The sequence below is a fragment of the Portunus trituberculatus genome, chromosome 46 (assembly GCF_017591435.1).
Source record: "Portunus trituberculatus isolate SZX2019 chromosome 46, ASM1759143v1, whole genome shotgun sequence".
Taxonomy (NCBI): domain Eukaryota; kingdom Metazoa; phylum Arthropoda; class Malacostraca; order Decapoda; family Portunidae; genus Portunus; species Portunus trituberculatus.
This window is the reverse complement of record NC_059300.1, coordinates 19,182,211-19,209,639: the sequence shown is the minus strand read 5'-3', so window position 1 is coordinate 19,209,639 and position 27,429 is coordinate 19,182,211. Positions and strand designations below refer to the sequence as shown.

Below are 27,429 nucleotides of genomic sequence, written 5' to 3'. Positions count from 1 at the left end.
CGAACCACCACCAAATTATACTCATAGTTTATTTTGTTAAATGCACTGATAATAAATATTCCTGACATATAAAATCATGCAACAAATCACGTTGAATTGATAATTTCTTAGTTTCCCTTACAAGAAAATGCACAGGTGAGAACATGTGTTCTTATAGTTTCCATGACCTACAGATGTATTAAAAGTTTTTTTTTAAGATTTATGTAACAAAAATCCAAAAGAGGCAGACTTTCTCAATGACCAAGAATGTAACCACCATATTACTATTGTTTTCTATGGGAAAATTATGTTTGAATAATATCACATATCATGATAATCGAGAGTTGACTGTACTCATATTCATTCTTAAGTTCACTAAATGATTGTTCACTCTACAATTGCTTTTTCGAGAAAATAACCCAATCGTATATCAGGGAGTATCTTTACTTAACAATTATGCCTCAAATAGAATTTTTATGCCTGCATAGGTATACTTAACAGTTATGTTCCTCCATAATACCATTGCAATACACCTCAGATGGTTGGCTCTAATAGTGCATCCATGACTATCAGTTTTACCACTGATGATGAGTATTATAGCAGGCAAAGGGAAGGCAGGATGTGGGCATACTCTTCCAACACTTGACAGGGTACAAAGTATGGACTAGGAAAGGGATGGAGAATGAAGATTAAGAGGTCTACTCTGCTCTTTCTGTACTCTAAAACTTGCATTGCATCAGTCACACTCTCAAATTAAAGCTAACTTATAAAAGATTATTACTAGCTTATTAGGGAGCTTAGTAGAAATTGATTATTCAATGAGAGAGGGCAACTCTTTTAAGGTATTTGAATAACTATTGGGTACAGTTCACAGAAAGGAAGGGAATTAGAGAAAATTTAACAGGGAAATATGAATTTAGACAAATAAAAAATTACTATAAGGCAACACACTATGATGCCCCTGTCCCTGATGCTGTTTTTATCACATGCTTTCTCTTTTTCTTTTCTCTTTTCTAGCTCTCTCTATTTCACTGATCATATCAATTTACTTGTTTACACAAGAAAATTACTTAATAATTTCCATAGTTTCTGAAGATATTATTTAAAAATAATACTTTAAGATGGTTAATGAAAATGAATGAAATCCCATTATCCTCTCTTAATTAAGGTTGTAATTTTGGAAACAAATATTAATAAGGTAAAGTGAGCAAGTGAAGCTGCTCCTTATTCATGCAATGAATTTTATACTTAGCATCCAACAGATTCTGACATGTCAATTTGCAGTGAAAAAATTATCTTTTTTCCAGTATGATGAACAGACTAAAGCCATCTATGAAAATCTGAAGCCAGAAGAATCAAGTGATTTCATTTTAAGTCATATACCCAATGCTGAGGTGGAGGCTTACCTTAATAAGGTTATTGGTTCCAAGAAAGTAGGAGATGACTTCAGGGTAAGAATAATCTTGTAATGTTTCATTGTTGTTATTAAAACTTGAATTAATACTGAAATTTTGTTATAAATATGTGACAAAAAAAAGCATTTCCTCTCTCTCTCTCTCTCTCTCTCTCTCTCTCTCTCTCTCTCTCTCTCTCTCTCTTTCTCTCTCTCTTCTGGGTGATATTACTCATATCTGTCTCTTAAAATATATTGCATGCTTTAGCTATTCATCTAATTTATTTTCAAGCAGCCATTTCAGTATAATTTTCTTCTCTTGATTACTTCATTGATGCTCTATGGTACAAATCTCCTAAGTTCTATATTATTTAGGCTGTATTTTGTAGTAGCTATTATGAGACATATATATATATATATATATATATATATATATATATATATATATATATATATATATATATATATATATATATATATGTGTGTGTATATATAATATATATACATCGTAAATCGTTGTTTTAAGTGCAAAACATGTCCTTTATGTATTTATTGACATTTTTTTTTCTGTCATGGGAGTGAATAAAGAATATTATGTAGATGTTTGATGCTGATAGCAGAGAGTAAAAATCTATATTTGTTTTTACATGTTACTACTTATATGGCTGATTTACAGTTATTAAGAGGCTTGATAAAAAGTTTGGAAGAGAGTTAATTAAGAATGTATGACAACAAATAGGAGAATTAAATACTTGAGAATGACCAATGGTACATGGATGATGGTAGTTTTTAATGGACTACTTGAGGTACGCAAAGGGTAAATACCCTTCAGGAAATCAACAGTTCATGCAGGGACGCCACAGAACGCCTGACTTCTGATCTTTCTAAGATTTCTGATTAGGGCAGAGAAAACCTAGCAGTTTCCAATGCCTCAAAAACTCAATTTCTCCATCTATCAACTCAAAACAACCTTCCAGACAACTACCCTCTCTTCTTCAGTGACACTCAACTGTCTCCCTCTTCCACACTGAATATCCGCAGTCTGTCCTTTACTCATAATCTTAACTGAAAACTTCACATCTCATCTCTTGCTAAAACAGCTTCTATGAAGTTAGGCTTTCTGCAGCGTCTCCACCAGTTTTTCTCACTCCTCAAACTGCTAACTCTGTATAAGGGCCTTATCCGTCCTTATATGAAGTACTCTTTATATGTTTGAGGGGGTTGCATTCATACAGCTTCATTAGATAGGATGGAATCAAAAGCTTTTCATCTCATTAACAACTTATTTAATTTTAAGGTTCCGACTATACTAATGTTAACACGAATGAAAGACAATATTATTAAAGTTAAATTGGGGAACAGTGATGCTTACAATTTTGTATGGTATGGTAACATAACACCTCTCATTTATTACTTGTTTGCTCATGCGTTTGGATGTACACTCAACCCTCGATTTGCCGGACTAAAAGGGGGGAAGGCTTGTCCGGGAATGGCAAATGTCCGGCAATGGAAAATGTCCGGGGGTCTACCCCCTTGCCGGACTTTACCCTATACAGGTTGAACCCCGCTTTAACGGCACGCGATTTACCGGAATCCCGTGTTTAACGGCAAAAATTTCCGGTGGGAACATAGTGTTGTCTTTAACGGCATTTCGGCACCTGCACCAGCTGTACCAGGAAGTTGGAAAATAAATCAGACGTTTTTTGTTCAGAAAAACAAAACTGAGGAGAAGAAAGAGACTTTGCACCAGATGTGGAAGACAAGAGAAAGAAAAATAAAAGAAAGGCAGTATCAGGAAGAATAGAAGTAACAGGAGGTGCCGAGGCAAAGGCAAAACCTCCGACGACCATCATCATCATCATCATCATCATCTCACCACGTGGGGCCGTAACACATGCCAATGCCGCCGACACACATCTGTACTGTTTTTTTTTATTAGCATTTACCTTACTGTAGATATATTGATGGTAGCACAACACTCATGTGACGCGGCAGACTTGTTTACAGTCCAGTAGTAGACGTGTATGTCCGCCCGCGCTGCCATCTATAGTGCCCGATTTGCGAACTTTGTCTGGCGCGGTAGTTTGAAATTGACTTGTCCCGGACTTTTTTTTTTTTTTTTTTTTTTTTCCCACAGACTCTTGTCCGGCAAATCCGAAATCCGGCAAATGGAGGTCCGGCAAATCGAGGGTTGAGTGTACTATTCACAGTCTGAGGATACTAAGGTTCACAGCCAATAGGAATCCAGCTCACTCCAGCCAATCACCGGCGCGTAATCCATCAGACGTATGTTTGTTGTTTGTTCTGGGAAACCACGTGTGTGTCTGGATAGGGGGGATTATGTATGTATGTATGTACAGGGACAATCTAATGCTATACACAAATAATTTTCATACTAATAGTAACTAACATAATCATGGCATTACACACGAACATTTAAAATTGCGTCACTGAGGCATTAAATGAGATACCCGGGGCACCAGCCCCACTTCAGTCTTCAGAGAGAAGGTTTGAGGAAGCAATGCAAGAACCAGATTGTCACCGGGCAAAGGAAAAGAATGGCAGGGAAGGGCAGGGAGGGCATTTAATGCCTCAGTGATGCAGTTTTAAATGTTCGTGAAATTACGATCAAACGTCACACTTGGTAAGTATTCATTTAATCTACCAATTTCACTTCACGATCTTTAAAACTGACATCACCACGGCATTCAATGAGAGTTTTAGAGTGCTTCCTTAAACCTATGAGAACCCCAAGAAGTTCATCAAGCAGGAAAAGTAAAAGCATAAAGTCCAATACCCAATACATCACATATATTTAACAACCTCCGATACCCAATACACCTTGTATTTGTAACAATACCCAACACACCATATATATTTAACAGTGTCCAAAATTGATACCCATATGTGCAGTACAATCCAATGATAATCAACACCAAAGTGAGTACACAACCCAAAAGATATGTGGACAAAGATCATAAAAGGCTCCAGCATGGAGCTTATGTCGTGGTACAACAGGCAAACTGCCCACTCGCAGCTATGGGCTTGTAAAATCTTGCAAATATGGAATCTCTGGATCACCCCACAGCAGTCAAAATGGTAGAGAGGGGCAACTTCAATGCTGCCTTGCTGGATGATGCCGCCCTGGTGGAGTGTGGTGAAAAAAAGTTAAAGATTAATACCAGGTACTCCCATGAACTCCTTAGTCCAGCATCTCAAAGTATCTCTAGATGCTACCTTGATGGGTGGTTTACTGGTCAGGAACAATCTAGTAATGTGTCCCCTAACATCTTGAGTTCTATGCAAGTAGTGCAGGATAGTTGTGTGAACACATTAAAGTTTGTCTGGAACAAAAGCTGCAAAGGACAATTGTGACATATGATTTCCTGGCCATGATGTTTTTTAGAGGATCACCTATCTGGAAAGACATTTGAGAATCTGAAAAGATCATATTCCTGACATCAAGTAGATGTAGCACTTGACCACTCTGGCCTGACACCAAAAGCATCAACATAGTTAAGTTTTTAGTCAACATAATGAGAGACAAATCTTCATTTGAACCAAGGCTTTTTTTGTAATTAAGCACCAAGTCTAGATCCCAAGTGGTTTGGTATCGCGGGAAGGAAGGTCTCTTTTGGAACACAGCTCTCATGAATCTGCTAACTAGGGGGTGAGTTCCTGCGGGCATATCATCAATAAAGGCAATGGAGGATATGGCAGAGCGAATGGTTTTCATCGAACTATAGCTTCTACCCTCCTCCTGTAATCTAACAAAAAATTTATAGGTAGTTGAAAAGGATTGACTTCCCTCCTGACACAAAGAGACACCCATCTTGTGATATGTGGCCCATATTGTAACTTTATGCTTTGTCTCCATGAGCCAAGGAGAAATTGTGCAACCTCTGGCGAAAGGCCTCTGTTAGTGAAAGATTGCCTGACAACATCATCACAGTCAATTTCAGTTTGTGTGACTGAGGATGCCTGAGAGTGGGGTCTTGTGGCAGGGTCAGGGCATGGTGAGGTAGGAGGAGCGGAGGCTGAATCAGCAGTCGGAGAGCTTGTGGAAACCCTGTTTGTGTTGGCCAGAGGGGCAGAATCGCAAGCAACATTGCACGGTCCTCCTAGATCTTTTTCAGTACTCGGGCAATAATAATGAAAGGAGGGAAGGCATATGAGTATTTGTTGGTCCAGCTGAGGGTGAAAGCATTAATACCAGCAGCACCGGGGTCAGGTTTCCAGGACACGTAAGTCTTAACTTGGGCTTTGATCCGGGAAGCAAACAGGTCAATATCTGGTGTTCCGAAGCACTGACACAGCCTCTTAAAAATATTAGGTTTTAGCATCCATTCAGTGTCAAAATTTTTTATTCTGGACTCTCGATATGCTCTAACATTATGAATGCCTTGGACGTGTTACGCTGTTAAAGTAATATCACGTGATTCTGCCCAAGAAAAAATCTCCTCTATTAAGAAATTCAGGTCAACCTTCGTGCTTCCATGTCTGTCTAAACAAGTGACTGTAGTGGTATTGTCAGACTGAATGCAAACATGAGTCTGTTGGAAGTCCTTACACAGAGATTGGAAACCCATTAAGATAACTTTCAATTCTAAGAAGTTAATGTGATTGAGCTCCTCCTGAGCCCAGTGACCACCTGTTGTGGTGTTCCCCAAAGTTGCCCCCCAACCAGTTAGGCAAGCATCAGCATAAAGTTCAACATGTGGATGAGACATGTGCAATGACCTGGACTGACTATCGATATTATGTATCCACCAACTGATTGACCCCTTCAATACGGTGACACCTATGTAGGCGTCATGAAGCCCCAGTAGCATATACAGTGATGCCTACGTAGATGTCATATTTCTTTTCTGAGCTTTCTTCAGTTCAGTTGTCCCGTATAGTGTGTTGGACACCAACTACACACGCTGTATGCTGTCCTTGAAATCTTAGTGCTCCTCCCACCATCCTTGTCTCCACCAATCACTAAAGATAAGCTACATGCATCCCGTCTTGTGTCTAAAATTACCCAATGGCATAGACTGTTCCCATCTCTCTCTCTCTCTCTCTCTCTCTCCATTCCCTTCCTCCCCATCTCCCTTTCCTCCCTCCCCATCTCCCTTCCCTCCCTCCTCCTCTCCCTCTCGAAAGATAAGTTACATGCGTCCCGCCTTGTAACATTCGTGAAAACACACACACACACACACGAGAGGACAGAAGAGGAGAAGAAAGAGTTTTTCTGGAGAATCTTGGATATGAGACTGAGGAAGTGGTTCATAACCCAGAAAAGTACAGCAAGAAAGGACTAAAGAAACTTACGTATGAGCGGAATGTAATGTATTCCAACATAAATGGAGTGATATCGGGGATTTTAGAACTCAACGATTACTTGAGGGACAAGAACCCAGATATTGTGGGTCTTACTGAAACAAAACTGAGAGAGGGAGAAGACCTGATGATGGTTGGAGAAGGGAAATATAATGTTTGGAAAAGAAATAGAGAAGGTAAGATGGGAGGAGGAGTGATGTTGCTGGTTAAAAAAGATATAAAGGTGGATCAAGTGAAAGAAGGTATGGGAAAGGCAGAAGTGCTAAAGATCAGAGCAGAAACTAATGAAGGAAAAAGAGGCACTACATAGTGGTGTACGTACCACCTAAGACAAATGCATGGTCAGTACAGGAATATGAAGAAATGATAAGTGATACAGGAACATGTCTGGAAGAAATGTTGGGTGGCTGTGAACGAACTATAATGATGGGAGATTTTAATTGTAAGAGGTGTGTTGGGAGGAATATGCAGGATTGTGTCTGGAAATACACTATTGACATGAAGAAAAAATGTGAAGAAGGTAGAAAGGGTACAGAGGCTGGCAACAAGGATGGTACCAGGACTCAGGGAGTTAGACTATGAGGATTGACTGAGGAAGCTGGGGCTGACCACATTAGACAAAGAGAAAAACAAGAGGAGACATGATAACTATGTATAAATTGGTGAACAAGATTGACATACTGGACAGAGAGTTGATAAAGGTGACCAAAAGTAATCAAGAAAAGATATCCGAGGACATGGAAAAAGCTAATACAAAAGACATCTGTCTAAATGACGTTAGAAAATACAGCTTTTTACAGACATGTGAACAACAACATCGTAGCATTGATAAGTTTGGAATAAACTGAGCAGTGATGATCCCAGGTTGACAGAGGCTATGTGGTCAATCAGATCACAAAGGAGAGATATGACAGGAATGGACAAGGAGACAGGACACTGTGGAGGAGATCAAGCTGATGGGGAGTGTAATGAGACAAATAGGTAAATAGAGAATGCAGGGTAAATGGCAGAAACACACATTGAGCCTCAATAAAAGGTGTATGCCCCAATATGAAAAAAACATTGTCCCAATCATAAATCAGGTAACATGAGAGACACATTGAACACACACCACACTTACAAGTGTGGTACTAAGATGTGTGAGAGGGTGGTGAAGACTAGATGGACAGACTTCTTGGAGAAAAATGACATACTTTGTGAGTGTCAATTTGGTTTTAGGAAAGGGCGTTCATGCACGACAAACCTGATATGTTACTATTCGAGGGTGATAGATGTAATACAGGAAAGAGATGGTTGGGCTGATGGAATATATCTGGATTTAAAAAAGGCCTTTGATAAGGTACCACACCAGAGACTGATCTGGAAACTTGAAATGGTAGGAGGAGTGCATGGCAGTTTACTAAAATGGATGGAAGACTTTTGGTAGGAAGAGAAATGAGAACAATAATTAAGGACAGACCATCAGAATGGGGATTGGTGGAGAGTGGAGTTCCACAGGGATCAGTGTTGGCACCAGTAATGTTCGCAGTCTACATAAATGACATGGTGGATGGGGTGTCCAGTTATGTGAGCCTATTTGCAGACGATGCAAAATTGTTAAGAAAAGTGAGATGTGACAAAGATTGCGAACTACTCCAGGAAGACTTGGACAGAATATGGAAATGGAGCTGTACATGGCAAATGGAGTTCAACACGACAAAATGCAAGAAAATAGAGTTTGGCAAGAGTGAAAGAAGAATCAGGAGTATGTACAAGATAGGAAATGAAGACATAAAACCAGTCATGAAGAAAAAGACCTTGGGGTGACAATTACCAATGACCTATCGCCAGAGAGACATATAAACAAAATAATTGGAGAAGTATTGAACTTATTGAGGAACATAAGAGTGGCGTTCGTATATTTAGATGAAGAAATGATGAAGAAAATAATTACTGCAATGATAAGACCGAGGCTTGAATATGCAACAATACAGTGGGCTCGAACTTAAAGAAACACATAAGGAAACTAGAGAAAGTACAGAGGGCTGCAACGAAAATGGTGCCTGACTTAAGAGATTTGACTTATGAAGACAGACTGAAAAGAATGCAACTTCCGACCCTGGAAAACAGAAGAAAGGGAGACCTGATAGCAATATACAGAGTGATGATTGGCATGGAAAAATGGATAGGGAAGATCTGTGTATGTGGAATGAAAGAATGTCGAGAGGGCATGGGAAAAAACTAAAATGGCCACTTATAGGAGAGATGTGAAAAATATAGCTTCCCTCATAGAAGGGTGGAAGCATGGAATAGTTTAGACGTGGAAGTGGTCAACGCAAGGAATATTCATGATTTTAAGAAAAAGCTGGACATTAATAGATATGGAGACGGGACAACACGAGCATAGCTCTTTTCCGTATGTTACAATTAGGTAAATACAATTAGGTAAATACACACACACACACACACACACACACACACACACACACATGTCCACCCAGCAGTGAGTGGGTACAGTGTTAGTCTTGTGTCCCGCCTCTCGGGTGGCCTGGCACAAATGGCGTGTGCTGAAGGGTGCAAAGTGATAAAAAGCTTGAAACCACAATTAGGTAAATACACACACACACACACACACACACACACACACACACACACACACATGTCACAGGATGAGCGAATGAAAATGAAAGAGCTTGTAACTGAAGTGAAAGAGAGGAATGACGAAAGAACAGAGCAGGAAAAGACCAAGTTTTTTTTGGAGGATGAGAAATGGGAGGCTAAAGAAGTGGTGGATAAAACAGGCGGAATAGACATTAAATGGAAGAAAGAGACTAGGAATGGAATACAAGTGACTTACATGAATATAGATGGATTTCTGTCTAAGAGGCTAGAATGTATGGATTACCTAAGAAATAACGAACCGGACATAATGTGTTTAGTGGAAATAAAGCTAGACTGGTTTGTTGTAAAACACTACAAAGTATGGAGAAATGATAGAAAAAATAAAGGAGGTGGTGGTATAATGGTTCTTACTAAGGAAGATCTGATAGTGAAGGAGGTGAACTATAGTAAGACAAATGAGGAAGTGATAAGTATGCTTATAACAGATGGCAAGAGGGACATTAATATTATAACAGTATACATACCACCAAGAACCAGTGCTTGGGAATATGAACAGTACCAAATGGTGATGAGAAATACTCTAGACAGAATGAAGCAAGAACTCATCAGAAAGAATAGAGTGATGATAGTCGGAGACTTTAATTGGAAAGAAATAGTGTGGGAAGACTACGAAGTGGTGAGCGGTGGTGAGTGGGCAGAGGAATTGTTAAAGGTAGCAACAAATAACTTGATGACACAGTGGGTGAGATCACCAACAAGGTGCAGGGGACAAGATGTTGCAGCAAGGTTGGATTTGGTATTTACAAGGGCATCTCTCTAAAAGAGGAAATTGAACATAAATGTCCCTTGGGGAGAAGCGATCATGATGTTCTAAGCTTTGAGCTGGATACGGAATTAAGCATGAATAAGATTGTGGAACGCAGGGAGGAAAAATTAAATTATATTAGGGCAAATTATAACCATATAAGGGAATTCTTTAATGAAATTGACTAGTCCGTGGTATACCAGGAAAGGGATATGCAATTGAAATACGATAAATTTATGGATTTGTATAACTCTGCTGTGAAAAAGTTTGTGCCATATTACAGAAAGAGGACTTTAAATAATAAACAGTGGTTTAATAGAAATTGTGAAGAAGCAAAAAAGAACAAAGAAAAGGCATGCAAGAAACTTAAGAAAAACAGTGATGTATTATCAAGAGAAATTTACAAAACAGCAAGGAATAGATATGTTGCAGTAAGGAGAACAGCACAGAAGGAATATGAACAGAGGGTGGTGGAAAACTGTGATAGTGACCTAAAAATGTTTTACAAATTCATAAATGGAAAACTAAATATAAGGGAAGAAATAGTAAAGGTGAAAAATGGGGAAGAAGTATATGAGGATGCTGGAGATATAGCTGAAATTTTAAACGACAACTTTTGCAAAGTGTTTACAAAGGAGGAGCATTTTATGGGAGGAAGGCCTATGGAAATAAGGCAAATGCAGGACATCATGGTTACTAAGGAAGATGTAAGGAAAATTATAAGCAATCTGGATATTAATAAATCAATGGGGCCAGATGGCATATCTGGGAGGTTGCTAAATGAATGTAAGGATCAATTGTTGAACCCTGTATTTGATATTGTGGAAACCTCCATAAGAACAGGATTAGTCCCGAAAGAGTGGAAAAGAGCTGACATTGTGCCTATATATAAGAATGGTAGTAGGATGGAACCACTAAATTATAGACCAGTATCGTTAACTAGTATATTGTGCAAGGTATGTGAAGAAGTAATTAAAGCTAAGTGGAGTGAGTATCTAGAAAGTGAAAACATTCTGAGAGAAAGACAGTTTGGTTTCAGAAAAGGAAGATCGTGCGTATCCAATTTATTATGTTTTTATTCAAGAGTGACTGACATACTACAACATAGAGAGGGATGGGTGGATGCTATCTACCTGGACTTGAGAAAGGCCTTTGATAAAGTACCACACAATAGACTGATGTGGAAACTAAAGAAGATTGGAGGAGGAAATGATAAACTAGCAAAATGAATGGAAAATTACTTAGTGGGAAGAGAAATGAGAACAGTGGTGAGAGGAAGTCCGAGTGGAAGAAGGTAACCAGTGGAGTTCCACAAGGGTCAGTGCTGGGTCCCATAATGTTTTTTATTTATGTTAATGATATGCCAGTAGGAATTGACAGTTACATGAACATGTTTGCGGACAATACTAAAATTATGAGAAGAGTAAGGAATGTGGAAGATTGTAACAAGTTACAGGAAGATCTTGATAAAATATATGAGTGGAGTAAGGAGTGGCAGATGGAATTTAATGTAGACAAGACCCATGTTATGAAAATGGGAAGAAGTAGATACAGACCAAACTGGGATTACAGGCTGGGTGATGAGAAAATTAAAGAGACCAATGAGGAGAAAGACTTAGGAGTAACCGTGCAAAACACTTTGTCACCGGAGAAACACATTAACAAGATTTTTGGAAAACATATAACATGCTTCAAAATATTGGTGCATTCCACTACCTAGATGAAGGAATGATGAAGAAGATATTATGTACCTAATAAGACCCCAGTTAGAATATGCAGCTTGTGTCTGGTCACCATATGAAGAAAAATGTGAAGAAGGTAGAAAGGGTACAGAGGCTGGCAACAAGGATGGTACCAGGACTCAGGGAGTTAGACTATGATAGAAGAGAGAAAACAAGAGGAGATGTAATGGACAGAGAGTTGATAAAGGGACCACAAAGAGATGGTTGGGCTGATGGAATAAACTGAGCAGTGATGTCGTTGACGCGGTGTGTGTCAATATATGACAGGAATGGATGTAATTACAAATGGTAAATACACACACACACTTACAATATGATAGAGGGTGGTGAAGACTAGATGGACAGACTTCTTGGAGAAAAATGACATACTTTGTGAGTGTCAATTTGGTTTTAGAAAGGGCGTTCAGACAAACCTGATATGTTACTATTCGAGGGTGATAGATGTAATACAGGAAAGAGATGGTTGGGCTGATGGAATATATCTGGATTTAAAAAGGCCTTTGATAAGGTACCACACCAGAGACTGATCTGGAAACTTGAAATGGTAGGAGGAGTGCATGGCAGTTTACTAAAATGGATGGAAGACTTTTGGTAGGAAGAGAAATGAGAACAATAATTAAGGACAGACCATCAGAATGGGGATTGGTGGAGAGTGGAGTTCCACAGGGATCAGTGTTGGCACCAGTAATGTTCGCAGTCTACATAAATGACATGGTGGATGGGGTGTCCAGTTATGTGAGCCTATTTGCAGGCGATGCAAAATTGTTAGAAAAGTGAGATGTGACAAAGATTGCGAACTACTCCAGGAAGACTTGGACAGAATATGGAAATGGAGCTGTACATGGCAAATGGAGTTCAACACGACAAAATGCAAGAAAATAGAGTTTGGCAAGAGTGAAAGAAGAATCAGGAGTATGTACAAGATAGGAAATGAAGACATAAAACCAGTCATGAAGAAAAAAGACCTTGGGGTGACAATTACCAATGACCTATCGCCAGAGAGACATATAAACAAAATAATTGGAGAAGTATTGAACTTATTGAGGAACATAAGAGTGGCGTTCGTATATCTAGATGAAGAAATGATGAAGAAAATAATTACTGCAATGATAAGACCGAGGCTTGAATATGCAACAATACAGTGGGCTCGAACTTAAAGAAACACATAAGGAAACTAGAGAAAGTACAGAGGGCTGCAACGAAAATGGTGCCTGACTTAAGAGATTTGACTTATGAAGACAGACTGAAAAGAATGCAACTTCCAACCCTGGAAAACAGAAGAGAAAGGGAGACCTGATAGCAATATACAGAGTGATGATTGGCATGGAAAAATGGATAGGGAAGATCTGTGTATGTGGAATGGAAGAATGTCGAGAGGGCATGGGAAAAACTAAAATGGCCACTTATAGGAGAGATGTGAAAAATATAGCTTCCCTCATAGAAGGGTGGAAGCATGGAATAGTTTAGACGTGGAAGTGGTCAACGCAAGGAATATTCATGATTTTAAGAAAAAGCTGGACATTAATAGATATGGAGACGGGACAACACGAGCATAGCTCTTTTCCCGTATGTTACAATTAGGTAAATACAATTAGGTAAATACACACACACATACACACACACACACACAATACTTTTCCTTGTATATATTAATGACATGCCAGAGGGAGTAAAGTTATATTAATTTGTTTGCGGATGATGCGAAGTTGTGTAGGTGTGTGAAGAGTGAAGAAGATTGTGAAATTTTACAGGCAGATCTGGATAAGATTTGGGAGTGGAGCAAGAGGTGGCAAATGGAATTTAATCTGAGCAAAAGTCATGTGATGGAGATGGGAAAGAGTGGAAGACGGCCAAGAGGGTCATATAAGATGGGTGAAGAAGTAGTGTTGAAAAAGGTGGAAAAGGAAAAGGATTTGGGAGTGATAATACAAGACCATGGGCAGTTTGAGGCTCATATTGATAAGATGTTTGGAGAAACGTATAATTTGATAAAAATATTGGATTAGCCTTCCATTATATGGATAAAGATATGATGAAGAAATTAATTAGTATGGTAATTAGACCAAGATTGGAATATGCTGGAGTGGTTTGGTCCCGTTATAAAAAGAAGCATATAAGGAAGTTGGAGAGATTGCAGAGAATGGCAACAAAAATGGTTCCGGAATTGGCAGAAATGACCTATGAGGAGAGATTAAAAGAAATGAATTTGCCTACCTTGGAACAAAGAAGAGAAAGAGGAGATTTAATACAGATTTATAAACTGTTGAATGGACTGGATGAAGTGGATAATGAGCAAATGATGTTGAGAGAGGAAAACTTAAGTAGAACTACAAGATCGCATAGTAAAAAGATAGCCAAGGAATATGCTTGAAGGATGTGAAAAAATATAGTTTCCCACAAAGATGTGTGGAGGTGTGGAATGGTTTGAGTGAGGAGGAGGTGTCAGCAAAGAGTGTGCATAGTTTTAAAGGAAAGTTGGATGTGTGTAGATATGGAGATGGGGACACAGTATGATAAGGCCCTGTAAAATTACAACTAGGTGAATACAACTAGGTGAATACACACACACACACACACACACACACACACACACACACACACACACACACACACACACACACACACCTAGTACAAGAAATAGAGGACTTCCATAGAATTGGAAAGTTCACAAGAGAAGGTATGAGGCCAATAAGAATCAAACTTAAGTCACAAAAGGATGTAGATGAATTGGTGGAGAAGTCATGGAGGCTAGCCCAGCAGGAAACAACAAGGAAGATTTGGTTGAGAAGAGATCTCGGTGAAAAGGAAAGAGAAATGTTAAATGAGTTGAGAAAGGAGGCTTTGAAAAAATGAAGAGAGGACAGAAGAGGAGAAGAAAGAGTTTTCTGGAGAATCTTGGATATGAGACTGAGGAAGTGGTTCATAACCCAGAAAAGTACAGTAAGAAAGGACTAAAGAAACTTACGTATGAGCGGAATGTAATGTATTCCAACATAAATGGAGTGATATCGGGATTTTAGAACTCAACGATTACTTGAGGACAAGAACCCAAATATTGTGGGTCTTACTGAAACAAAACTGAGAGAGGAGAAGACCTGATGATGGTTGGAGAAGGAAATATAATGTTTGGAAAAGAAATAGAGTAGGTAAGATGGGAGGAGGAGTGATGTTGCTGGTTAAAAAAGATATAAAGGTGGATCAAGTGAAAGAAGGTATGGGAAAGGCAGAAGTGCTAAAGATCAGAGCAGAAACTAATGAAGGAAAAAGAGGCACTACATAGTGGTGTACGTACCACCTAAGACAAATGCATGGTCAGTACAGGAATATGAAGAAATGATAAGTGATACAGGAACATGTCTGGAAGAAATGTTGGGTGGCTGTGAACGAACTATAATGATGGGAGATTTTAATTGTAAAGAGGTGTGTTGGGAGGACTGGTCAATGGAAGGATCAGAGTCAACATGGGGAAATACACTATTGACACTGGCAATGGAAAATGTGTTAACTCAGTGGGTCAAAGAAGATACTAGGTTTGGAGGAGAGGGAGCATCGTCAAGACTGGACTTGGTCTTTAGTACAGAGCCAATGGTCATTGAGGAGATGAGGGTGGAGTGCCCTTTAGCAAAGAGTGATCATGCAGTTTTGGAGTTCAAGGTGATAGATGAAGAGAAATCTAGAAGAAATGAAGAATATAAAGTGGGAAGATGGAATTATGCCAAGACAGATTTTGGAAACCTAAAGAAATTCTTTCAAGAGACAAATTGGATGAAATTCAAGAGTGCTATGGGAGCAAATGAAAAGTGGAAGGAATTTATAAAAATATACAAAGAAGGTGAGAAAAAATTTGTACCAATAAGACAACATAGAGAAGTTGGAAAGCAGGACTGGTTTAACGATAGATGTGAAAAGGCTAGAACAAGAAAAGAGGATGCATGGAAGAGGTGGAGAAGGAAAAGACGGATTAAGCAGTGGAAAGTTACAAAAGAGCAAGAAATGAATATGTGTTGATTAGAAGAGAAGAAAGAAAGAAACAAGAAAAGGATATAATTGATAAATGTAAAGACCAACCAAGGCTTTTTTTACAGACATGTGAACAACAACATCAAAAATAGAGAAAGTATTGAAAGTTTAGAAGTAAATGGAGTATGCAGTGAAGATCCCAGGGAAATGGCAGAGGCTATGAATGGATGCTTTCGGAAGGTATGCTTTCGGAAGGTATTCACAAAGGAGACTGCTTTTGACAAACCACTGGTAATGGAACAGAAAGGGATTATGAAGGAGTTTCAAGTAACTGTGGAGGAGATCAAGAATATGATGGGGAGTTTAGAAGTGAGAAAAGCTGTGGGACCTGATGGGGTATCAGGATGGATTTTAAGAGAATGCAGGGAGCAACTGGCAGAAAAAGTTTGTGAAGTAATTGATGCCTCATTAAGGGAAGGTGTAGTGCCCCAAGACTGGAAAAGAGCTAACATTGTCCCAATCTATAAATCAGGTAACAAGAGAGACCCATTGAACTATAGACCAGTGTCACTTACAAGTGTGGTAGCTAAGATGTGTGAGAGGGTGGTGAAGAATAGATGGACAGACTTCTTGGAGAAAAATGACATACTTTGTGAGTGTCAATTTGGTTTTAGAAAAGGGCGTTCATGCACGACAAACCTGATATGTTACTATTCGAGGGTGATAGATGTAATACAGGAAAGAGATGGTTGGGCTGATGGAATATATCTGGATTTAAAAAAGGCCTTTGATAAGGTACCACACCGGAGACTGATCTGGAAACTTGAAATGGTAGGAGGAGTGCATGGCAGTTTACTAAAATGGATGGAAGACTTTTAGTAGGAAGAGAAATGAGAACAATAATTAAGGACAGACCATCAGAATGGGGCTTGGTGGAGAGTGGAGTTCCACAGGGATCAGTGTTGGCACCAGTAATGTTCGCGGTCTACATAAATGACATGGTGGATGGGGTGTCCAGTTATGTGAGCCTATTTGCAGACGATGCAAAATTGTTAAGAAAAGTGAGATGTGACAAAGATTGCGAACTACTCCAGGAAGACTTGGACAGAATATGGAAATGGAGCTGTACATGGCAAATGGAGTTCAACACGACAAAATGCAAGAAAATAGAGTTTGGCAAGAGTGAAAGAAGAATCAGGAGTATGTACAAGATAGGAAATGAAGACATAAAACCAGTCATGAAGAAAAAGACCTTGGGGTGACAATTACCAATGACCTATCGCCAGAGAGACATATAAACAAAATAATTGGAGAAGTATTGAACTTATTGAGGAACATAAGAGTGGCGTTTGTATATTTAGATGAAGAAATGATGAAGAAAATAATTACTGCAATGATAAGACCGAGGCTTGAATATGCAACAATACAGTGGGCTCGAACTTAAAGAAACACATAAGGAAACTAGAGAAAGTACAGAGGGCTGCAACAAAATGGTGCCTGACTTAAGAGATTTGACTTATGAAGACAGACTGAAAAGAATGCAACTTCCGACCCTGGAAAACAGAAGAGAAAGGGGAGACCTGATAGCAATATACAGAGTGATGATTGGCATGGAAAAATGGATAGGGAAGATCTGTGTATGTGGAATGAAAGAATGTCGAGAGGGCATGGGAAAAACTAAAATGGCCACTTATAGGAGAGATGTGAAAAATATAGCTTCCTCATAGAAGGGTGGAAGCATGGAATAGTTTAGACGTGGAAGTGGTCAACGCAAGGAATATTCATGATTTTAAGAAAAAGCTGGACATTAATAGATATGGAGACGGGACAACACGAGCATAGCTCTTTTCCCGTATGTTACAATTAGGTAAATACAATTAGGTAAATACACGGCCCGGTAGCTCAGTGGTTAGAGCGCTGGCTTCACAAGCCAGATGACCGGGTTCGATTGGCGGGTGGAGATATTTGGGTGTGTCTCCTTTCATGTGTAGCCCCTGTTCATCTAGCAGTGAGTAGGTACGGAATGTAAATCGAGGAGTTGTGACCTTGTTGTCCTGGTGTGTGGTGTGTGCCTGGTCTCAGACTTATCCCATGATCGGAAATAATGAGCTCTGAGCTCGTTTCGTAGGGTAACGTCTGGCTGTCTCGTCAGAGACTGCAGCAGATCAAACAGTGAATTACACACACACACACACACACACACACACACACACACACACACACACACACACACACACACACACACACACACGGGACATCGTCGATGGCGGATGTGGTCGCTGAGCTCCAGAGCAATCATCTCTAATTCTACAGTTACCATTGCCTAAGAGTAACCAAGGTGGGAAAGGAGCTTGTAATGTTTGTCCCGTCTCCATATAGTCATGTTAACTGTTGATTAGCAAAATAATGTCCAGGGAAGGTGAATATAAACTGTAGCCTGCGTTTGAGCCATCAGCTGGTTTGTTTACATCTGCGCAACATGGCGGCCGTGAACTCGAAAGATGAATCAGACTTCACAGGATTTCAAGGAATAATGGAGAAGAGCGTTTATGTGAAGAAAATTCTAGAGTTGGAAGGTAAAATTGAAAACTGTTTGAAAAGTATGGGGCCTGGAAACGAGTTATGACAATGTAATGAAAGAGTGTGCCGATATGAAGAAGGAAAATGAAGTACTGAAAGAGGAAGTTAAGCTAATTAAAGTGAATTGCGAAAATGTGGAGAATCTCTAGGAAAAGTGATGGAGAAGCAGGCTGAATGGAAAAAAGTCAGGAAGTGGAAAGAAAGGAGGTAAATTACAAAGTTGCAAGTCTGGAAAAGGAAATCAAAGAGTCTGGGAGAAAACTTTGGGCCTTGCTGAAATTATAGATCAACAGATCATAGAAGAGAAGATTGCTGAGAAAGTGGTGAAGGTTATTAAGTCAAATGAGACATTGGTGAGGGAAACTGTAGACAAAAAGAGATGTGTGGTGATATTTGGTGTGGAGGAGGATAAGACACCGAGTAAAATGGAGAGAGAGAAAAACATAAAAAAGGTGATAAATAATATCATTAATGTGGTGCAGGAGGAGGGAAAAGACCTAGTACAAGAAATAGAGGACTTCCATAGAATTGGAAAGTTCACAAGAGAAGGTATGAGGCCAATAAGAATCAAACTTAAGTCACAAAAGGATGTAGATGAATTGGTGGAGAAGTCATGGAGGCTAGCCCAGCAGGAAACAACAAGGAAGATTTGGTTGAGAAGAGATCTCGGTGAAAAGGAAAGAGAAATGTTAAATGAGTTGAGAAAGGAGGCTTTGAAAAAAAAGAGAGGACAGAAGAGGAGAAGAAAGAGTTTTTCTGGAGAATCTTGGATATGAGACTGAGGAAGTGGTTCATAACCCAGAAAAGTACAGCAAGAAAGGACTAAAGAAACTTACGTATGAGCGGAATGTAATGTATTCCAACATAAATGGAGTGATATCGGGATTTTAGAACTCAACGATTACTTGAGGGACAAGAACCCAGATATTGTGGGTCTTACTGAAACAAAACTGAGAGAGGAGAAGACCTGATGATGGTTGGAGAAGGAAATATAATGTTTGGAAAAGAAATAGAGTAGGTAAGATGGGAGGAGGAGTGATGTTGCTGGTTAAAAAGATATAAAGGTGGATCAAGTGAAAGAAGGTATGGGAAAGGCAGAAGTGCTAAAGATCAGAGCAGAAACTAATGAAGGAAAAAGAGGCACTACATAGTGGTGTACGTACCACCTAAGACAAATGCATGGTCAGTACAGGAATATGAAGAAATGATAAGTGATACAGGAACATGTCTGGAAGAAATGTTGGGTGGCTGTGAACGAACTATAATGATGGGAGATTTTAATTGTAAAGAGGTGTGTTGGGAGGACTGGTCAATGGAAGGATCAGAGACAACATGGGAAATACACTATTGACACTGGCAATGGAAAATGTGTTAACTCAGTGGGTCAAAGAAGATACTAGGTTTGGAGGAGAGGGAGCATCGTCAAGACTGGACTTGGTCTTTAGTACAGAGCCAATGGTCATTGAGGAGATGAGGGTGGAGTGCCCTTTAGCAAAGAGTGATCATGCAGTTTTGGAGTTCAAGGTGATAGATGAAGAGAAATCTAGAAGAAATGAAGAATATAAAGTGGGAAGATGGAATTATGCCAAGACAGATTTTGGAAACCTAAAGAAATTCTTTCAAGAGACAAATTGGATGAAATTCAAGAGTGCTAAGGAGCAAATGAAAAGTGGAAGGAATTTATAAAAATATACAAAGAAGGTGAGAAAAATTTGTACCAATAAGACAACATAGAGAAGTTGGAAAGCAGGACTGGTTTAACGATAGATGTGAAAAGGCTAGAACAAGAAAAGAGGATGCATGGAAGAGGTGGAGAAGGAAAAGACGGATTAAGCAGTGGGAAAGTTACAAAAGAGCAAGAAATGAATATGTGTTGATTAGAAGAGAAGAAAGAAAGAAACAAGAAAAGGATATAATTGATAAATGTAAAGACCAACCAAGGCTTTTTACAGACATGTGAACAACAACATCAAAAATAGAGAAAGTATTGAAAGTTTAGAAGTAAATGGAGTATGCAGTGAAGATCCCAGGAAATGGCAGAGGCTATGAATGGATGCTTTCGGAAGGTATTCACAAAGGAGACTGCTTTTGACAAACCACTGGTAATGGAACAGAAAGGGATTATGAAGGAGTTTCAAGTAACTGTGGAGGAGATCAAGAATATGATGGGGAGTTTAGAAGTGAGAAAAGCTGTGGGACCTGATGGGGTATCAGGATGGATTTTAAGAGAATGCAGGGAGCAACTGGCAGAAAAAGTTTGTGAAGTAATTGATGCCTCATTAAGGGAAGGTGTAGTGCCCCAAGACTGGAAAAGAGCTAACATTGTCCCAATCTATAAATCAGGTAACAAGAGAGACCCATTGAACTATAGACCAGTGTCACTTACAAGTGTGGTAGCTAAGATGTGTGAGAGGGTGGTGAAGAATAGATGGACAGACTTCTTGGAGAAAAATGACATACTTTGTGAGTGTCAATTTGGTTTTAGAAAAGGGCGTTCATGCACGACAAACCTGATATGTTACTATTCGAGGGTGATAGATGTAATACAGGAAAGAGATGGTTGGGCTGATGGAATATATCTGGATTTAAAAAAGGCCTTTGATAAGGTACCACACCGGAGACTGATCTGGAAACTTGAAATGGTAGGAGGAGTGCATGGCAGTTTACTAAAATGGATGGAAGACTTTTGGTAGGAAGAGAAATGAGAACAATAATTAAGGACAGACCATCAGAATGGGGCTTGGTGGAGAGTGGAGTTCCACAGGGATCAGTGTTGGCACCAGTAATGTTCGCGGTCTACATAAATGACATGGTGGATGGGGTGTCCAGTTATGTGAGCCTATTTGCAGACGATGCAAAATTGTTAAGAAAAGTGAGATGTGACAAAGATTGCGAACTACTCCAGGAAGACTTGGACAGAATATGGAAATGGAGCTGTACATGGCAAATGGAGTTCAACACGACAAAATGCAAGAAAATAGAGTTTGGCAAGAGTGAAAGAAGAATCAGGAGTATGTACAAGATAGGAAATGAAGACATAAAACCAGTCATGAAGAAAAAGACCTTGGGGTGACAATTACCAATGACCTATCGCCAGAGAGACATATAAACAAAATAATTGGAGAAGTATTGAACTTATTGAGGAACATAAGAGTGGCGTTTGTATATTTAGATGAAGAAATGATGAAGAAAATAATTACTGCAATGATAAGACCGAGGCTTGAATATGCAACAATACAGTGGGCTCGAACTTAAAGAAACACATAAGGAAACTAGAGAAAGTACAGAGGGCTGCAACAAAATGGTGCCTGACTTAAGAGATTTGACTTATGAAGACAGACTGAAAAGAATGCAACTTCCGACCCTGGAAAACAGAAGAGAAAGGGGAGACCTGATAGCAATATACAGAGTGATGATTGGCATGGAAAAATGGATAGGGAAGATCTGTGTATGTGGAATGAAAGAATGTCGAGAGGGCATGGGAAAAACTAAAATGGCCACTTATAGGAGAGATGTGAAAAATATAGCTTCCCTCATAGAAGGGTGGAAGCATGGAATAGTTTAGACGTGGAAGTGGTCAACGCAAGGAATATTCATGATTTTAAGAAAAAGCTGGACATTAATAGATATGGAGACGGGACAACACGAGCATAGCTCTTTTCCCGTATGTTACAATTAGGTAAATACAATTAGGTAAATACACACAACTAGGTAAAACAATTAGGTAAAACACACACACACACACACACACACACACACACACACACACACACACATATATATATATATATATATATATATATATATATATATATATATAGAGAGAGAGAGAGAGAGAGAGAGAGAGAGAGAGAGAGAGAGAGAGAGCGTAGAAAACGGCTCAGCTTGGTACCACTCAGCTCCCAACCCGGACCATACAGTGCACCCGACGTGTCACTAGTTCCCCGCGCTTTTCAAAGCCCACGAAGTTTTTAGGCCTATTTATTGCTCTATTTATTTATTTACAGATTCAAAACTTCGGTATTACTGCATTTTGGATGTTTTGCATTCATGGCATACAATTCAAAATATTTTTTTTCTGACATGGGAATGTTTATATTTTAGGCACACCATAGCATTCAGCAGTTAGGAATTAGCAGTTTAAATGTAAAGTCTGGACTCTTGCTGCTTGTGTAAGAGCTTTTAGTGTTACTAACTTTAGTGTTATAGTTTTAAGGGACAGCTTGTGGAGAGGGTGCAAGGATCTCAATGTGTCCAGTACTGGAGCCATGTCCCAAGTTACCGTATATCTGGGATGCAGAGGCCGGATGTTGAACACTCCCTTCATAAATTTGACCACCAAAGGGTGGTTCCCTGTCCTGCACCCATCTATGACAATACTCAGAGAAGAAAGAGCACCCCTTGCTGTATTGATACATTCATACCCCACGTTCCTGTGTAAAGATTCAGTCAAAAAATTAATAACACAAGTTACTGTGGGATTAAGGGGATTAATGTGTCTCGTACTGATGTATGGTCTGTATTGTCTGGCTGTCCCCGGCTTCCAAGAGGCCATGATGATGTCTGTACCCTCAGCAGATATGCCTCGTTCTCTGAAAGTCTCCCTGACAATCTGCATGCCATGAGTTTTGTGTGTTCCAAAACTGGGTGTTGTTCTGCTGAGGATGGATGTGTCAGGACTGCGTGCCGCCTCATAATCAACCGAGGGTGGTCGACCAACATGTGCAATAACATGCCCATCCATGGCTGTGATGGCCACAGGGGCAGCACCAACCACCCCTCGGCTTTTTCTGCACGCAGTTTCTGCAGACACCTAGGGATGAGTGAAAATGGGGGAAACATGTAACAAAAAGGAAACATTGACCAGTTGATGGAAAAGGCATCAAAGTAAGCAGCCTCAGGGTCTGGCCTTCAGGAACAGAAAAGTTGAACGTGTTTTTCAGTCTGGATGCAAACAGATCTATGGAAGGAGTGCCAAAAACACGACACAGGTCTTGAAAAATGGACTCATTCAGTTTCCATTCGTGTCGTTCGTTCCTTCTACGAGATGCCATGTCTGCCCTAACATTGTCTTTACCTGGTATGTATGAGCAAGTAACCCAAGCATTGTTCGCCAGACACCACTCCCAGATAGCTGTGGCAATGTTGTTGCAAGTAAGGGATATGGTACCTCCCATTTCATTAATGTAAGTCATGGCAGTTGTGTTGTCACAGAAAACTTTGATGTGCTTGTCAGGTCTGAATGTCTGAAGAGCAAGTAAGACAGCCTTAAGTTCAAGGGCATTTATGTGTGGTTGTTGTTCCTCTAATGACCAACTGCCACCTGTGGTATGCTCATTTAAATGACCTCCCCATCCTGTGTTGCAAGAGTCTGTGTGCAAGTCAATGTCTGTACCTCCTCTGAAAATCAGTCTGTTTTGTATGGTAATATTATGTACCCACCATGCTAAAATCATCTGTCATATCATTAGTGATCTCCAAGGTCTTGTCAAAATTGCCTTTCACTTGTTGCAAAGCCAAGATTTTTGCCCTTTCCAGTTTCCTGTAGTGTAACCTTCCTAAAGTCACTGCTGGAGAGGCAGCCACCAGTAGTCCAGTGACTCTAGCTACTTCTCAAATTTTATCCCTTTCCTTGCCCATGAGTGACTTGCAGACTTACATGATCTTAACTATCCTGCGTTCTGGCAACAACACTGTCATACTCTTTGTATCAATAATATTACCTAAGTACTCAATACATTGAGTGGTAACTAGCACTGACTTCTCCAAATTAATGTGAAACCCCAGCTTCCTCAACAACTGGAGGGTGTTCTGTATGTAATCCAAACAGCCCTGCCTGGAACTGTTACAAATTAGGGTGTCATCAATGAAACTAGGGATCCGGTGACCTTTCTCCCTTAATGTAGCAAACACCAGCTTCATAAGCTTTGTGAAAAGCACTGGTCCTTCAGACACTCCATTGGGTAAACAGGTAAACTGATAAATGTTGTTTTTCCATTTGAAACAAAAAAACCTCTGTTGTTCCTCTGCAATCCTAACTGAATAATAAGCGTGTCTTAAGTCAACAGAAGCCATGAAGTTCCCTCACTGACCATAGTAATTGCGTGTTAAAAATTCTCCATTTTGAAGTGTTTGTATGGAATGTAAGTGTTTAGTTCTTTTAAGTTCGGCACCACCCTTCCTCTTTTTCCTTAAAAAAATTGGAGAGATGATTTGATTATTCTCCCTCTGTGTAATTTTTATCACCTTAAGTTTTAATGTTTGTAAATCTCCTCAGAGACAATTTGTTGTTCTAACTCACTGAAATTATATTCAAGTTCACCTGCAAATAAGTGTGTAATGTCAGCTGAATTGATGTCAAAATGGCAGTGTTGAACAATATCTAAGACAAAAGGATCCCTAATAATTTTACACCACTCATGTGCAAAATACTGAAGCCTGCCAGCTTCAAAACTGGTACTTGCCTCTGTTATTGCCTGGGCTTGTACTGGGAGTGGCCTCTGCTGTTTTTTGACTCTGTGTCTTGCCGTGTGGGGGCCTGTCCTCAGACCACTCCTGTATGCTGGTCGCGTCGTCACATAAGGTTGGACTCTTGATGACCAGCCCCTGTGAGCAGGCCTCCCCCAGACTCCTCTAGACCTGCCCCCTGTGAACTTCCATGCAGAGACCGGCTTCTTCATGGAGATTTTGTTCCTAAGTTTCTCAGAGTCCTCAATCTGCTTGGCAGAAAGGGAAATGTCATCCCCAAAAAAGAAACCGTGACATCAGAACCTTATCCGAACAGAGATGGGCATACTTCTGGTTTAACTCATGTTTCATCACAAACCGACGAGCAATGTTATTCTTGTGGTTAGCATTACCTAACAAGGCCAGAGCCCCATTTAACAAGCCCATTTCGAGCGCAACCACCATATTGCCCTCATCTTGCGCCACTTTATCCAACCTCAAAAGAGACTTCACTATGATGGTTGCCGCTCTCTGAATGTCCTTGTTGACGTTCTTCAACCGGAAGTCCGCCTTCTTTGCATCTGTACGCAAAGCCTCCAACACCTGCAGGTTACAGTCCACTGGCGCGAGGGCCGGACAGTTAGCTGGCCGCTTGACTACGTCGTCCTCGCAGATGTCCTTGTAGTCCTCCTCACACAAACCACAGTCGAACACAAAGTTCACCATCTCAGCAATCTTCGGGTCAATGTCTGCCGAAACCAATTCGGCAGGGCCAAAAGCCTTGGCCGCCTGCAACAAGGCACTGCCTCCCGGGTCCTGCCCCACCGGCTCGCCCTCACTAGCAGAGTCGTGAAAGCCCGAGAAGTAAGCCAGGGAACGCGGCCGCTGCTCACCTGTTGAAGTCCCCGCCCCATCATATACCACTGTATGTGCAGGGGAAGACACTGACCTTCCAGCCTTCAACTTATTAACGTCCTCCCACAGCTCTGCCAATGCCTCCATCACAGCATTCCACGGGGCATCACTAGCAGACGACGCCGGCCCTGCCTGCGACCGACCACCGCCTGACCTGCGCCGTGGTCTATCATCATTCATCCTACCAGCAAATGGCGACGAGCTGCTGGACCTGCGGCTCAAACTGTTGTCACTGGGCCCGGCAGGCCCCTTCCTGGAAGACCTGCTGCACCTCGGAGCAGCTGGCAAACCACGAGGATCAGCAGAGACACACTCAGCGGCAGACATGGTCGCAAACCTGCCAACGAAAACACAATCCAGCCTTGGCCATATGTCAAGCCCCAAACACTGCGTAACAGCGTGAAAAAAGCCAAATTCCAGGCACTACCCGCTCCTGAAAGGATCACGGATAGAAGGCACTGTACCTGCATGACAGGTGACGTGGCCTTTCCTGAAAAAACACTGTGCGAAAACACGGAGCCTGCACAGCACGTCCGACATGTGGCGGCAAGGAAGCAACTGGTGTGGTACGAGGCAAGCATATCTCATGTGGAGGTTCCGCCAGCAGAGGGCGGTTTGCTGAGGTAAAATTAGAATATGCAGCTATGGTTACCAGTATGGTCACCAAAGAAAAAGAAACACATAAGGACTGTAGAGAGAATACAGAGGGCAGCAACAAAGTTTAAGCAAATGGTCATGTGTAGAAAGGCTATGAATACTAGGTCTTACAACCTTAGAACAGAAAAGATCTAATAGCAGTATGCAGAGCGATGAATGGACTAGAAAAATTAGATAGACAAGACTTACTAATCTAGGACAACAGTAATACAAGAGGAATTGGAAAGAAATTAAGAAAGGACAACTGCAGGAGAGATATCAAGAAGTTCAGCTCTCCACAAAGATGTGTAGAGATGTGGAACAGTTTAGATAAGAGAGGCATTAAAGCAAGGGCAATCAATAAGTTGTTGAATTTGCATAGATATGGAGATGGGACAGCACGAGCATAGTTCTTTTCCTGTGTGTTACAACTACATAAAATACAACTTGGTAAATACACACACACACACACACACACACAGACGATGGAAGAAAACAATCAACCGGTAAGCCATATTGATAGAATTTTCAGAGACATATAATTTGCTAAGAAATATTGGATTAGCATTTCACTACATGGACAAAAAAATGATGAAGAAATTGATAAGTACAGTGGTACTTCGACATACAATCGCCCTAACATACAATTTTTTTATATACGACGAAAATTTTTATATAATTTACTCCTTGAAATATGACGATATATTTAAGATACGATTAGCTATCGGTAGGTGGTGCAGTGATCGCTCGGCTACCCGCGTCCACCCGGACATTCAGCCCGCGCTGTGTATTGCTGTTCATCCTTTGTGCATGTATGTGTCTGTGCTCCTCGGCAGTGTGTATTTTTTATTAAATTTCGTGAACTCATGGGTCCCAAAAGTAAAAGTTTGGCGAGAAACACACAAAATAGCCTGTATTCACATACTGATTACACTTAAAAATTCAATAAACAAGTGAGTACAAATGGTTTTCTGCCCACAAGCAACTCTTCCTCTTTGCAATTCAAAAAATCAGAAGTCTCTAGATGTCATGGTTACCAAAATATC

The 27,429-nt window shown here is 40.3% G+C and overlaps 1 protein-coding gene across 1 annotated transcript in view; it reads left to right on the top strand.

Annotated features, from left to right (window-relative positions):
* LOC123519891 (receptor-type tyrosine-protein phosphatase epsilon-like) overlaps positions 1–27,429 on the top strand; it is a 443,234-nt gene that overhangs the window by 282,111 nt on the left and 133,694 nt on the right. The window contains exon 16 of the mRNA XM_045281528.1: positions 1,287–1,430. Within this exon, the coding sequence (XP_045137463.1) occupies positions 1,287–1,430 (144 nt within the window). The remainder of the gene's footprint in view (positions 1–1,286; positions 1,431–27,429) is intronic.